This window comes from Semicossyphus pulcher, unplaced genomic scaffold, assembly GCF_022749685.1.
Source record: "Semicossyphus pulcher isolate SPU_LCO1_2020_fin unplaced genomic scaffold, fSemPul1.0.p SCAF_19, whole genome shotgun sequence".
Classification (NCBI taxonomy): Eukaryota; Metazoa; Chordata; class Actinopteri; order Labriformes; family Labridae; genus Semicossyphus; species Semicossyphus pulcher.
Genome location: NW_027211692.1, coordinates 1,293,044 through 1,308,052, shown reverse-complemented (window position 1 = coordinate 1,308,052; position 15,009 = coordinate 1,293,044). Strand labels below are relative to the sequence as shown.

At 44.6% G+C, this 15,009-nt stretch overlaps 1 protein-coding gene across 1 annotated transcript in view; it reads right to left on the bottom strand.

Moving 5' to 3' along the window:
• Window positions 1-330: 330 nt before the first annotated feature.
• Window positions 331-15,009, bottom strand: part of il1rap (interleukin 1 receptor accessory protein) — a 29,819-nt gene continuing 15,140 nt past the window's right edge. The window contains exons 6-12 of the mRNA XM_069668794.1: window positions 14,642-14,810; window positions 14,484-14,555; window positions 6,894-7,023; window positions 5,960-6,108; window positions 5,074-5,217; window positions 3,077-3,220; window positions 331-2,248 (exon numbers count right to left, since the gene is read on the bottom strand). Coding sequence (XP_069524895.1) covers window positions 1,800-2,248; window positions 3,077-3,220; window positions 5,074-5,217; window positions 5,960-6,108; window positions 6,894-7,023; window positions 14,484-14,555; window positions 14,642-14,810 — 1,257 coding nt within the window. The 3' untranslated portion in view covers window positions 331-1,799. The remainder of the gene's footprint in view (window positions 2,249-3,076; window positions 3,221-5,073; window positions 5,218-5,959; window positions 6,109-6,893; window positions 7,024-14,483; window positions 14,556-14,641; window positions 14,811-15,009) is intronic.

The following is a 15,009-nucleotide window of genomic DNA, read 5'->3' as shown; positions in this document are numbered from 1 at the left end:
CATCAGTTTATAACTTTATCATTGTCAACATGATCTTGTTGTGATGCAGTTACACCATCAGATCAAACTACTGAAAAATGTTTATGAAAATGTAGTTTGTGAGTTTATATTTACACGTCTGGAAAGAGACGTGTGTATTATGATCCTAACGACACGCCTGTGTGTGTTTGTGCAAATGGAAGACATGAAATGAAAACTGAATGACAGATGATCCGTTTATTAGACAAAGATGAAAAACTGTTCACTGAATACTAAATAAAGAGCAGTGCAGGATGCGTGCTGACATAACATAACTTTAAAGAAGTACAAATGAAGTATTTAGTAAAAAAATAAAAGGTACCTCGTTTATTTCATATAAAGTCGAAACACTGACAAAAGCACGGGGTTGTAAAGCAGTCATGTGCAGAGTACTTGCAACATTTAAAATAACGATAAAGTAAGTTATAGTCTATAAACACATACTACTACCTAAACTAAAGGTAGAATAGTTTCAGTACAAAAAGCTGTGGTGCTTTAAAAGCTCTGCTTGTAATAATGTTAATCTCCCTCTATGCAGATGATACTGAAGTTTATCTGTGCAACAGACAATCACTGTCCCCTGAGGGTGAATCTCTCCGAGTCATCCTTTGAACTTTTTGAACTGTTGGTGCAACAGAAGCAAAGTGAAACACTTTATTAAAATATAAAACATCTGTGTAACAATGTTAGAATTTCATTCAGCGGACGCTTTTGTCCAAAGCAACGCACATCTGAGAGCTAACTTGAGTTCCTTTAAGGCTTAGCTGATGCTCTCTGAATAATGTTAATGCTGATAATATATGCTAACATGCTACTGCCAGGGTGTTAAACATTAAATATGCTTATGTATGCTAACGTAAGCTGAAAGCACAGGTGGACCTAAACCAACTGATGTATTCAAGATGAGTTCAAATGAAATGCTGTGTTATCCAGACAGACGCTAAAGTATTCACACACACAGATCATTAATGGACCGTGTGCAGATGAAAAGTGATGCATGCTTATGATGCTGATGAAACAAAGACAAATGATGCTGAGTTTATGAACATGTAAATGTTCTGTGAGGAGCTTTTGTTCTGCACTTTATTGCAGTGGAAAAACTCGTCCAGCTCACACTTTGCTTCCTGAGCTCCTCATGGATCATCATGAAATGTTTTCATCACAGATTTATTTTCAGACAACGACCGCCGCAGATTTGAATGACTCCATGGCCTCTCCTCCTGCGTCGCTCCGAGGCCAAACTTTGGTTTGATGTCAGGTACGCGCTGAAGTAGCTTTTCAGCATCAAAATATAATTAGCTCAAGATGGTTTGTTAATTACATTTAACATTCTGATGATGGTGATTTACTGTCTTTGTTTCCAGGAGACATCTTTAAGCACTGATTAGCAACCATGCTAGTAGTGGCTCTGCTGAGGGCAGTGTAAGTCAGTTGGTCCGTTCTGTACTTTCTTACACGTTCTCCAGAGCTCAGCCAGTAATCATAACAGAAACATTCACCGTATGAAACGTATGAAATTAAGCTACGAGATAATTTGCATCTTCAGTCGCTACTTGATATTTTGTCCTTGAAAATCAGTGCAAACATTTCTGGTCGTAAGAGGACGAATTGTAAACACTGTTATCTCCATCCAGCTCCTTCATCAGGTCAGAGTCTGACTCTGACACAGAAACATGATGAAACTACTGCAGAGGACTGAGCAGCAGCCGGCTCTAACGTGCAGCTCTCTGAGGCCGACGAGGCCCCACATGCAGCTGATCTGACTGCAGACCTCCGTCAGGCTACGCTGCAGAGTTCAGGACCTTCTGCGGCTCTTTCACAGTGTTGGTGATGAGGCCTGTTTGGGAGTTTGTGCTGTTCTGACTGATCAGCCTCATCAGGACAGCCTCCTTACTGCTCCCCTCCTCCCCCCTGATGCTAACCCTCCTCACAGGTAACTCCACCCTCAGCCTCTTCCAGAACCGGGACGTCAGCTCCTTGGACTTTTCCCCCTGCCATCGGACCATCGCCAGGGCCACCCGGGCCCTCCTCAGCTCCCCGACCCAGACCTGCCTCTGGACCGGCTTGTACTGGACCAGGATCACCCGCAGGTGCCCGCCCCGAGCCATGCCGTCGATGCCAGCCTTCAGCTCCAGCAGAGCCTGGGAGCCCTGAGAGGCGTAGCCCGGGCTAACCACCACGAGGACGCGGCGGCTACGAGCCACGAAACTCAGAGTCTCATCTGTGATGGCTGCAGAGAGAGAGGGGGGTTAATGAAGGGATGGTTGATGGACGGATGAAGTGTGTGTGTGTTATTCTGGTTCACTTGTCCGTCTTAGTTTAAACGGCAGAATGAGTAAAGTTGTGCTCTGCTTCGAGACTCTACAGCCTGATTGTTTGCAGAGCGAGACAGTGCAGCTCCATGTCTCAAGCTTCTGTTGAAAAGCCGTGTTACAAGCGTACGTGTTTGCTGATGCCCACATCTTTGCCACAGAAACACAAGCACAAAAGCTGCCAATGGTGGACACATGAATCAGATCTGAGTTGCAGTTTTCCGATTATACGCAGAAGACAATCCAATGTGAGCTGACAGGAACACGCAACAGGAATGCAACAGTCTGCGTGAGGCACTACAAATGATGGTGGAAGTGCACCCTCTTTAGAGAGGTCCTCAGTAGTAGCAGGAAGAGTAGAGCAGTAACAGCAGCAGTGCCTGAAGTGATGGTGAAAACAGAAGCTGGAGGACAAGCAGGGAAAGCAGGAGCACATTTTAACAGATAGAGCAAGACTTGCTAATAACAGGAGTACTGTTGTTGCAGGCGTACCAGTAGCAGAAGTCATAAATACGGCTGAAGCTCAAGGATTTTATTTCACATGTATCAGAGTGTGAGTCCTGTTGTATGTTCATGTACACTGCATGATCAGAGCGTGTCCTGCAGTATGAGTGTGTACTTCCTGCAGTATCAGTGTGTACTTCCTGCAGTATGAGTGTGTACTTCCTGCAGTATGAGTGTGTACTTCCTGCAGCATCAGTGTGTACTTCCTGCAGTACGAGTGTGTAGTACAGGTGAGTACTCACTCCCTCCCGGCAGACTGTCTCTGTCAAAGATACACACGGAGTATCCCAGCTCGTTCTCCAGGACGCCGCGCAGCGTCGACAGAACAAACTGTTCCTCCTCGCTGTTCCTCGCATACGAGATGTAGACATCATACTCCTTATCATCTGCACACACACACACACACACACACACACACACACACACACACACACACACACACACACACACACACACACACACAGAGTTACAGAGTTACACACACAAAACTCCCCTGATCTGATCAGAAACGTCCTCGTCTGAGCGTTCAGCACCGTGCTGCTGCCTTTTGAGTTCACTTTCACTCATTCTGTGGAACGATGTTCCTTTAAACTCCCTGCTGTTATATTTTTACATCTAAATTATCCACAGAGACACAAAACCAGGGTCAGAGGTCAGACGTCTACTTTGTGAACTGCTACTATCAGATTTCATATGAGGAACAGGCTTTGACTGACACATGATCATTTGTGAACACAGGATACGACTCTCCTCTCACATGATGAAAGCACAACTTCATGCATGAACTTTCATATTCTGCACCCACAGGACATCAAGATTATAACTGACTCCTCACGTTATCATTCGTGCACAAAAAGCCACAACTACATCCTGTGTGCACAACATTTTTTTGTGGTAAAAAAGTTCCACTGACCCTCAAATCTTAGACGTCACAGTTCCATGAAGTGCATGAGCAGTTTGAGTTAACTCAAAGGGGAATTTCCGTTCTGTCTAACCTTGGCTGTGATTTTACACTTTTCTGGGTGAAAAAAGTTTTAAAATGTTTTGCAGTTTCTCCAGTAGATTGAGAGACCAACGATAACCAGGGGAAAATCAAAGACGGCCATTAAAATGCTCATTTTTCCTTTTCCATTATATCGCTCTTCAAACCAGAGTCCATTGACAAAAACAGTAATTTAACCTTGAACAAAGCAGCAGCTGCTGCTCTACAGCTGCCTCGATCGGTTAGTTAGTGTTTTTGTTTGACTTTGGTGTTTTAAACGATCTTTCTGTTACACAAACCAAACTTAAAGGTGAGGCTCATTAGCCCAGCAGCTCCTGTCCTGTGAGCTTAAATCAGTGTTTTTCTGAATGGAGTCTGGTGTGTGTGCAGAGAGCGATGTAACGTCTGCGTGTGGTTAAAACAATCATCTTCCTCTGTAACAAAAAGGTCTATCTCTGTAGGGATCCTTTCTGTCATGTTGTCACACACTTAGAAGAACAATCTGAGCCTGTCAGTGGAAACAACAAGAACTTTTAGTGGACGACCTTTGACCCATCAAGGATTATGTTGCAGACATTACAGCCTGTTTCACTGCTGCAGGATGAACACATCTACTGGAGACACTGTTAAACTTTTTGTGCGTGTTTGACCTTTGACCTGAAGATATGTAAAATTTACCTGTGATTAAAAAATACCAGAATCCCCCTTTAAATAATAAGTGCACTGAGTAAAATTTTAACGGTCTCTTTTTAAGTCTTGCTGGCGTGCAGAGCGCGGTGCGGGGATGTGTTTGGAGACTGCCAGCTGAAGCATTTTCACCACAGGTTTTTATTGCAAAGCTTTTAACTCTCATTCGTCCACGGCGTCGCTGATTTTCGGGGGTTGAGTGAATAAACCTGGCAGCGTGACTAAAGAAGTTAAACTTCCCTCCGTTCTTCTGATACAAGGTTTAATAATCTAAATGCTCCGACTGCAGCCAGACTGAAAACATCATCGTTAAGCTGCAGACGTTTAGTATCAGGGTGTAAAAGAGGTGAGAAGGCACATTTTGAGTCACCTGGCAAACAAAGCTGCAGTTTTATTACTTTTACTTCAGTGTTTTTATCAATTACACAACGAGGTTGTCAAACTGCTTACACCTCTATCTGTGGATTAACTGCAAATGAAACAGGACACTGATTATAATAACATTAACTCTGTGCACGACAGCCGTCAGGTCGAGGTCCTGCCTTTATTTAAAAACCAGATGTCGCTCACCTGTGTGTCGCTCGTCGGTGCCGAACCAGGAGCGATAGAGCAGCAGCAGCTCCAACCAGAAGACGTGATACACCACGAAGAGGAGCAGCATGAGCACCAGAGTCACACCGAGGCCACAACCCAGCTCCACGAAGGGCAACGACACTGAACACAGACGAGCCTCGAGTTTAACAACATGTATGATGAGCGATTCAGTTTCAGCATCCAGGTAGCTCAAATTCATTTACTCAGAGGGAAAAGAAATGAATGTTGGTTTGCACCGCCGCCTGTTGTGTTTATAAGTACTTGTTGACGGATGAACAGCTGGTGCAGCTTCATCACACACTTCTACACCTGAAAAAACAACGACTGAGTTTTCTGTATTTCTACTTTTGTATTGAAGCATAAAGGGGGGGGGGGCTTTTTTTTAAAGCGGGGCGCCCTGAGAAGCGTCACAAGAAACGGAGGCTTCGCCGTCAGCGACGACAGTTCATTATCTGTCGCCGTAGCGCTCACCAATCACTCCGGGGGGGACTATGCTCGCGGTCAAATATTTACAATAATTGCATTAATTTGCACCTATCCTGTCCAACATTATGCACAAATGAAAATGATCAAATGAGGTGGATGGATGTGCATTTAAAAACTATATTTAACACTAAAATCCTTCCAGCAGTACAAAGATCCTGTATTTCCTGGTAAGCTTTTAATGTGAAACAACTGCAGGAAGTGTGTCGTATGCAGACGGGAGATTCAGCAGTCAGAAGAGCGACAAAGTACAACAGAAAGAGAAAAGATCTTCTGGGTGAGATGACTAACACGATGATTTGGCGTTGCTGCAGGAAGAACAGGAAACAGATTTATTAACTTCCTGTCTGATAGAGTCTGAGGCGTGACCTTTCCTCACCCTCCTCCTTCAGCTGAGCTCGGCAGGTCTTGAATCCTCTCTCGTTCCTCACAGAGCAGTTAAACTCTCTGTTCAGGTCTTCAGACTGGAAGTCTTTGATCACCAGGATGCTCTCCTCCGTCCGGTCCCCGTAATCGTAATTCACCTGGCTGTGAACAAACACGCCTCATAAATGTCAAAATAAAACCACAGTCAGACACAGTAAAACACTGACTGTCAGATTGTCACTGAACCTGAAGATTCATTACTAATAATTCCTGTTTGACCCTGTATTCCCGCCGCAGAGGCCTGCTGAGGTCTGTGGTGTATTTCAAACACATTAATAGGACTGACTTTCAGAGTCCTTCGGGGAAAGTCAAAACCAGGAAACTTATAAACCAGTTAGACCGGGGCCCTAATTTTACATATTTGGGTTTTTAAAAGAAAATAGGAACACACAGTGTCTGAGTGTCTCCAGTAGATGTGTGTACATCGCTCTCTGCACACACACCAGACTCCATTCATAAAAACACTGATTTTAGCCCGTAGAACACAGAGAGTTAATGCTCTACTGCCTATGTCTGTGTGTTTTAAATAGTTCATTTAGAACGCCCATGTTCTGTGAGGTAAAATTACAGTTTCTGTCGATGGATGTAACAGCTGCTTCTGGTAAAAAACAAAAGGCTTATCTTTAACAAAAAGGTCGATTCTGTCATTATTTGTGATTTCTGTCTGAGTCAAAGTTTCAACTAGCATCTTCTGGAAACAGGAATGTAGCATACATCCAAAACAAGGCTGAAAAACTGTGAAGCTGAGGTGCAGAGTTCATTCACAACTCTCTGTTGGTCCTGAGCTTCTGACTCATTTTACCAGCTGATGTATAAAAATAATGATTACTTTTACTTCTGCTTATAACAGCAATGAGTTACACAGAGAAGGTAAATTATCTGCCAACCTGTTGATCCTGGAGAACCTCTGATGGTCCGGGAGTTTCTCCAGCGTCTTCCCATCCACCGTCCACCAGATGTCCCAGCTGGACTTCAGGTAGGGGAACAGCCCTCTGCACACCAGACGCACCTCCGTGTCTGACAGAGAGATTAACACTGACATTAGACCCGTATGTACGAAGACACAATCCTAATAAAAACAACAACGTTTCAGGAATTAATGACATGAGCATGACACAACTTATATTTAGTCCCAAACACACAAACACAAGAGATACACACTGAAGTTTGTTTAGGCTTGATCACACATACAGTGTCCTGCCGCCACTCACAGGTAGGGGCATTGTTTGTCGTTTTGTTAGTGTGTTCGTTAGTGTTGGTGTCGTGTCTCTTTGTGGTGGTGTCGTGTCTCTTTGTGTTGGTTTTGTGTCTCTTTGTGGTGGTTTCGTGTCTCTTTGTGGTGGTGTCGTGTCTCTTTGTGTTGGTTTTGTGTCTCTTTGTGTTGGTTTTGTGTCTCTTTGTGGTGGTTTTGTGTCTCTTTGTGGTGGTTTTGTGTCTCTTTGTGGTGGTGTCGTGTCTCTTTGTGTTGGTGTTGTGTCTCTTTGTGGTGGTGTCGTGTCTCTTTGTGGTGGTGTCGTGTCTCTTTGTGGTGGTTTTGTGTCTCTTTGTGGTGGTTTCGTGTCTCTTTGTGGTGGTGTCGTGTCTCTTTGTGGTGGTTTCGTGTCTCTTTGTGGTGGTTTCGTGTCTCTTTGTGGTGGTTTCGTGTCTCTTTGTGTTGGTTTTGTGTCTCTTTGTGTTGGTTTTGTGTCTCTTTGTGTTGGTTTTGTGTCTCTTTGTGGTGGTGTCGTGTCTCTTTGTGTTGGTGTCGTGTCTCTTTGTGTTGGTGTCGTGTCTCTTTGTGTTGGTTTTGTGTCTCTTTGTGGTGGTTTCGTGTCTCTTTGTGGTGGTGTCGTGTCTCTTTGTGTTGGTTTTGTGTCTCTTTGTGTTGGTTTTGTGTCTCTTTGTGTTGGTTTTGTGTCTCTTTGTGGTGGTTTCGTGTCTCTTTGTGTTGGTGTCGTGTCTCTTTGTGGTGGTGTCGTGTCTCTTTGTGTTGGTGTCGTGTCTCTTTGTGGTGGTGTCGTGTCTCTTTGTGGTGGTTTTGTGTCTCTTTGTGTTGGTTTTGTGTCTCTTTGTGGTGGTGTCGTGTCTCTTTGTGTTGGTTTTGTGTCTCTTTGTGGTGGTGTCGTGTCTCTTTGTGGTGGTGTCGTGTCTCTTTGTGTTGGTTTTGTGTCTCTTTGTGGTGGTGTCGTGTCTCTTTGTGGTGGTGTCGTGTCTCTTTGTGTTGGTTTTGTGTCTCTTTGTGGTGGTTTCGTGTCTCTTTGTGGTGGTGTCGTGTCTCTTTGTGTTGGTTTTGTGTCTCTTTGTGGTGGTGTCGTGTCTCTTTGTGGTGGTGTCGTGTCTCTTTGTGTTGGTTTTGTGTCTCTTTGTGGTGGTGTCGTGTCTCTTTGTGTTGGTGTCGTGTCTCTTTGTGGTGGTTTCGTGTCTCTTTGTGTTGGTTTTGTGTCTCTTTGTGGTGGTGTTGTGTCTCTTTGTGGTGGTGTCGTGTCTCTTTGTGGTGGTGTTGTGTCTCTTTGTGGTGGTGTCGTGTCTCTTTGTGTTGGTTTTGTGTCTCTTTGTGTTGGTTTTGTGTCTCTTTGTGTTGGTTTTGTGTCTCTTTGTGGTGGTGTCGTGTCTCTTTGTGTTGGTGTCGTGTCTCTTTGTGTTGGTGTCGTGTCTCTTTGTGTTGGTTTTGTGTCTCTTTGTGGTGGTGTCGTGTCTCTTTGTGGTGGTGTCGTGTCTCTTTGTGTTGGTTTTGTGTCTCTTTGTGTTGGTTTTGTGTCTCTTTGTGTTGGTTTTGTGTCTCTTTGTGTTGGTTTTGTGTCTCTTTGTGGTGGTTTCGTGTCTCTTTGTGTTGGTTTGGTGTCTCTTTGTGGTGGTTTCGTGTCTCTTTGTGTTGGTGTCGTGTCTCTTTGTGGTGGTGTCGTGTCTCTTTGTGGTGGTTTTGTGTCTCTTTGTGTTGGTTTTGTGTCTCTTTGTGGTGGTGTCGTGTCTCTTTGTGTTGGTTTTGTGTCTCTTTGTGGTGGTGTCGTGTCTCTTTGTGGTGGTGTCGTGTCTCTTTGTGTTGGTTTTGTGTCTCTTTGTGGTGGTGTCGTGTCTCTTTGTGGTGGTGTCGTGTCTCTTTGTGTTGGTTTTGTGTCTCTTTGTGGTGGTTTCGTGTCTCTTTGTGGTGGTGTCGTGTCTCTTTGTGTTGGTTTTGTGTCTCTTTGTGGTGGTGTCGTGTCTCTTTGTGGTGGTGTCGTGTCTCTTTGTGTTGGTTTTGTGTCTCTTTGTGGTGGTGTCGTGTCTCTTTGTGTTGGTGTCGTGTCTCTTTGTGGTGGTTTCGTGTCTCTTTGTGTTGGTTTTGTGTCTCTTTGTGGTGGTGTTGTGTCTCTTTGTGGTGGTGTCGTGTCTCTTTGTGGTGGTGTTGTGTCTCTTTGTGGTGGTGTCGTGTCTCTTTGTGTTGGTTTTGTGTCTCTTTGTGTTGGTTTTGTGTCTCTTTGTGTTGGTTTTGTGTCTCTTTGTGTTGGTTTTGTGTCTCTTTGTGTTGGTGTCGTGTCTCTTTGTGTTGGTGTCGTGTCTCTTTGTGTTGGTTTTGTGTCTCTTTGTGGTGGTTTCGTGTCTCTTTGTGGTGGTGTCGTGTCTCTTTGTGGTGGTTTTGTGTCTCTTTGTGTTGGTTTTGTGTCTCTTTGTGTTGGTTTTGTGTCTCTTTGTGTTGGTTTTGTGTCTCTTTGTGGTGGTTTCGTGTCTCTTTGTGTTGGTTTTGTGTCTCTTTGTGGTGGTTTCGTGTCTCTTTGTGTTGGTGTCGTGTCTCTTTGTGGTGGTGTCGTGTCTCTTTGTGGTGGTTTTGTGTCTCTTTGTGTTGGTTTTGTGTCTCTTTGTGGTGGTGTCGTGTCTCTTTGTGTTGGTTTTGTGTCTCTTTGTGGTGGTGTCGTGTCTCTTTGTGGTGGTGTCGTGTCTCTTTGTGTTGGTTTTGTGTCTCTTTGTGGTGGTGTCGTGTCTCTTTGTGGTGGTGTCGTGTCTCTTTGTGTTGGTTTTGTGTCTCTTTGTGGTGGTTTCGTGTCTCTTTGTGGTGGTGTCGTGTCTCTTTGTGTTGGTTTTGTGTCTCTTTGTGGTGGTGTCGTGTCTCTTTGTGGTGGTGTCGTGTCTCTTTGTGTTGGTTTTGTGTCTCTTTGTGGTGGTGTCGTGTCTCTTTGTGTTGGTGTCGTGTCTCTTTGTGGTGGTTTCGTGTCTCTTTGTGTTGGTTTTGTGTCTCTTTGTGGTGGTGTTGTGTCTCTTTGTGGTGGTGTCGTGTCTCTTTGTGGTGGTGTTGTGTCTCTTTGTGGTGGTGTCGTGTCTCTTTGTGGTGGTGTCGTGTCTCTTTGTGTTGGTTTTGTGTCTCTTTGTGGTGGTGTCGTGTCTCTTTGTGGTGGTTTCGTGTCTCTTTGTGGTGGTGTTGTGTCTCTTTGTGTTGGTTTTGTGTCTCTTTGTGGTGGTGTCGTGTCTCTTTGTGTTGGTTTTGTGTCTCTTTGTGTTGGTTTTGTGTCTCTTTGTGTTGGTTTTGTGTCTCTTTGTGGTGGTGTCGTGTCTCTTTGTGTTGGTGTCGTGTCTCTTTGTGTTGGTGTCGTGTCTCTTTGTGTTGGTTTTGTGTCTCTTTGTGTTGGTTTTGTGTCTCTTTGTGGTGGTTTCGTGTCTCTTTGTGTTGGTTTTGTGTCTCTTTGTGGTGGTTTCGTGTCTCTTTGTGTTGGTGTCGTGTCTCTTTGTGGTGGTGTCGTGTCTCTTTGTGGTGGTTTTGTGTCTCTTTGTGTTGGTTTTGTGTCTCTTTGTGGTGGTGTCGTGTCTCTTTGTGTTGGTTTTGTGTCTCTTTGTGGTGGTGTCGTGTCTCTTTGTGGTGGTTTTGTGTCTCTTTGTGGTGGTGTCGTGTCTCTTTGTGTTGGTGTCGTGTCTCTTTGTGTTGGTTTTGTGTCCTTTTATATCTTTCTGTGGTCTGTAAACCAACAACCCGTATGATCAAAGCTCACCTGATCCACTACACAGGGAATAAAGTCAAGTTTAATGGCAGATGTCTTTCTGACATGTTATTGGTCATATTTAATCCTTAGATCAATATTCTTATTCAAAGTGAACAGAAGCTGGAGGCTGCTGTTCCCTGACGGACCCTGTATGTGAATGTGATGTGGGGTTTGAATGTGTGTGCCTGTACAGGACGCGCGTGTGTCTGTACAGGACGCGCGTGTGTCTGTACAGCACGCGCGTGTGTCTGTACAGCACGCGTGTGTGTGTGTGTGTGTCCTTACACGCTGTTAACGTCTCGTCCTGTTTTATGGATGGAGCTCCTGCAGCCTTCACTAATTCTGTACGGACGATTAACTTTCTGAATGTTGAATCTCGTCCGAGTGGCTCGCAGGAAAAACCAATTTAGACGAAGTTGTTGGCAGAGGAGGAGCAGCCCCTCCATCACTGCAGGAGCAGCTTTATGAAAGGAGGGAGCAGCTGCAGGTGGAGGAGTCACATAAAAACACTGACTCTGCTGCAGGCTCCATCTGGATACGCTAACGTCACTGATGCTATAAAGATGAAGCTAACTAGCAGTGGTAGCATTCAGATCCTTTAATAAAATAACTGAAAATACTCCACTACAAGTATAAATCCTTAAAGTATTATTATTACAGTGAAATGTTTCCTGTCAGTGCTTACTGTAATAAATGATGTTTCTGTGTTACAGCTGTGATGTTACGGAAGCCCTGAGCGGACATGCATCCGTACATTTTATTTACTCCGTCATTTCAGTTGTTTTCTCCAGATGTCGACTTATTGATCTTGTTATCTCGAGATATCAAAGCTGATTTTCTCGTGATAACGGGATCATTTTCTGTCGATGTAGAAACAGAGCAACCGGCTGCTCACTGTGATGTCACAGAGCAGGACGTGCTGCCGTCGCCCACGCTGAGGAGGTCCGTTCAGCCTGTTCCTGTGTTTGTTTGGAGCTTTTGCAGCTCTGAGGATACGAGTTCTGATCATCTGACGTTACGTTGGTACAGCTTTGTTAACTCGAGATAACGACATGAGTAAGTGGAGATCTCAGTCCAAAGACATGCTCGTTCACTTTAACTTGCCCGTAGGTGTGAATGAGAGCGTGAAAGGTTGTCTGTCTCTATCACAGACTGTATAAAAAGATGGCCGACATGACAGCTCAGTAAAAGTGGATCCAAACCCTCTCTATCACGTCAAATACATGTTTCTCAAACATGGTTTCTGTTAGTTAGTTCTTATCCTGCTGATTTACGTCCAAGTGTTCATTTTTCTGACAAGTTTATTTTTAATTAGTTATTTGATGCCGTCAAAATGATGACTGACAGCTCTGTTGACAAATACGGCTCCTGCAGCCGATCAGTTCCGGATTAGCAGAGCGGAGGACGAACGTCGAGAGGAGACGTAACTAAAACAATCACTACAGTCACTGAAGTTTCCATACCTGTGAACTTTAACCTCAGACCAACAAAAGAACCTTCCTGGAAAGGTCCTTCCTGTTTTTTCGGTAAGTTAGGTGCAGTCTCCGGCTCCAAATGACGTCACCATCGCAAGATGGCAGCGCATATCACCGGGGCTGTTTTGGCTTCACACTGGGAGCAGATGGAGAGGCGTCGTCTATCTACACAGTCTTTGATCTATCTGTGTCAGCCCTGAGACTGACTGGTGACCTGTTCAGGTGTAACCCGGCCTCTCGCCCAATAACAGCTGGGAAAAGCTCCACCCCCCGTCGACCCGGAACAGGATAAGCGATAACGAAGATGGATGGATGGATGGTATGAGCTTCAACTTACGAGGACTCTGGCATCAAGGTCATCAATCAAACACAGGTGCGAACAGGTGTGCAGTTTAAGAACAGGGTCGAGGATCAGACTTTTCTAAGGATCCTTTTTAAGGACAAATTTAAGAACAAACTTCTGGTGAATGCGGCCCTCGGTGTTTGTTTATTAGCGGCACAAGTGTAGTCACTATGTTTCTATAATTTTGATTTTTCCTCTCAAAATATTCTTTGTGCCGTTGATTTGTTTGTGGTTACATTTACTGAACATATCTGTGTGCTGCGTCTGCAGCTGTGTATCCTGAATGTATTCCAAGAAGCAGGACGCTGCATTCCTGCGGCGTAATCTCCTCCGGCAGTCGTTTAAAATCACACAAATCTCCTGCTGTCTATATGTTGTGAACTTATTCAGTCCCTCTGTCGTGATGGATCAGGGCCTGCCGTTACACTGAGCTTCTGGTTTCACTGCAGACGCTCACATTTAAAGAGGGCTCGATTTAAAATCAATGAAGCGATCAATAAGAACAGATCAGTTTCCCTCCTGTGGACTCGACATGGGAAACATGATTTAACTGTTTCAGTGGAGCAAACGTCCGATACTCCTCAGCCCGGAGAGACGGGGGGGATTTAAAGGACGACTTCAAGGTTTTATTTCTTGCTTTTAGAATGATATTTTATGAAAGCCTCTTCGTTTCTGAGATCTGCAGCTTCAGCTTCAGAAAACTGATGCATTTTGTTGTATTTAAGTTAAAAAAAATCATTTTTTTTCCACATATTTTCTTCTGTTAGTTGCAGAATGTATTTGTCTTGTATCATCTGTGTTACAGTGAACAAGCGCAGCGACGTCTTTTCTAATTCAGCGATCGTTTCTGATCAATAAGAAATTACCGCAGTGAACCTCTCAGCCGTACCACTCCATCACCATGACCACCGCATCCTTCATCAACAACCTCTGACTGTTATCTGCACTGATCGATGTGTCTGCAGCCTCACACACTCAGTGTTTCAGTAGAGGTGTAAAGGTGTACCTCACAGATCTGTGTGTTGACAGCTGCACTTCCTCTAACGTCCACCAGGGGCTGCTATAAGAAAACAGCTTCTGCATTAAAGTGAATGACGTGCTCTCTAATATGGACCGTATATCAGAGGTTGACGGTGTCTTTAACCTGCATTGTCGCTAACGTCCAGCAGGGGACGTCTCCAGTCTGATCCTATAGAAGTCTATGAGAACATGCTCCTCCTCCTCTCCTGATGTATTCCCTCAGTAAACATGTTCCTAATGAGTTTATGGTCTCAGTCTCTAGTTTCAAGTCTTCTTCAACACAGCATGATGTTCATTTAGTCACTGATGCTCCCATTGAGAGTCACACAGACCAGAGAGAGGGGAGGGGTTAGGGCGGGGCTACCTGTGAGTGACACAGGAACCTGAAGTTCATTTTGTTTGAAGAAGATTTGGGGTTTTTTTGTTGCCATAATAAGCATCCAGTGATGTCACAGATACGGTGAAATTAGGACGATCTTTTTACAAATCTAACTCCTCGCTCCTCTTTAACTCCACCCATGATGGTGATGAGCCGTATTGCAGGTGAGTTTTTTGGACCTCTAAATAAAGAAAAAAAAGTCCATCTGATGCAGCTTTGAACTATTTCAGTTGATACTGTGGTCACAAGGGGGATATTCCTCAATGACGATGATATTGTTATTCAAACTGTGTTAGTATGTGACAGATAAAGCAGAGGTGTTCCTGCTAACTTACCCTGTTTGACAGTGAAGACCTGGTCTTTAGCTGGGTGGAGGATAACGGGATCTTTGGACACATTGGTTGGATCTAAGGGAATAAATCAGAGCACAGTATAAGTAGAGGTAGAAGTAGTATCAGTAGTAGTCGTAGTAGTGGTTGTGTGGTTGCCTCACAGACTGCCGTGACGTTGATGCTGCGGGTGAAGTTGAGGGTCTTGCCTTTCCTCTGGTAGTGCACAGTGCAGTAATATAAACCTCTGTATGGAACCAGCATGAGGTGAAAGCGCAGGGCGGCTCCTCTCTGCTGCCGGTCCGTGTTCCAGAACGGATACTTGTGACATCGCTGAGACACAGAGGACAGGAAGAGACAGTGAAACAGGCTGCAATGACTGCAACATAATCCTTGATGGGTCAAAGGTCGTCCACTAAAAGTTCTTGTTGTTTCCACTGACAGGCTCAGATTGTTATTCTAAGTGTGTGACAACATGACAGAAAGGATCCCTACAGAGATAGACCTTTTTGTTACAGAGGAAGAGGATTGT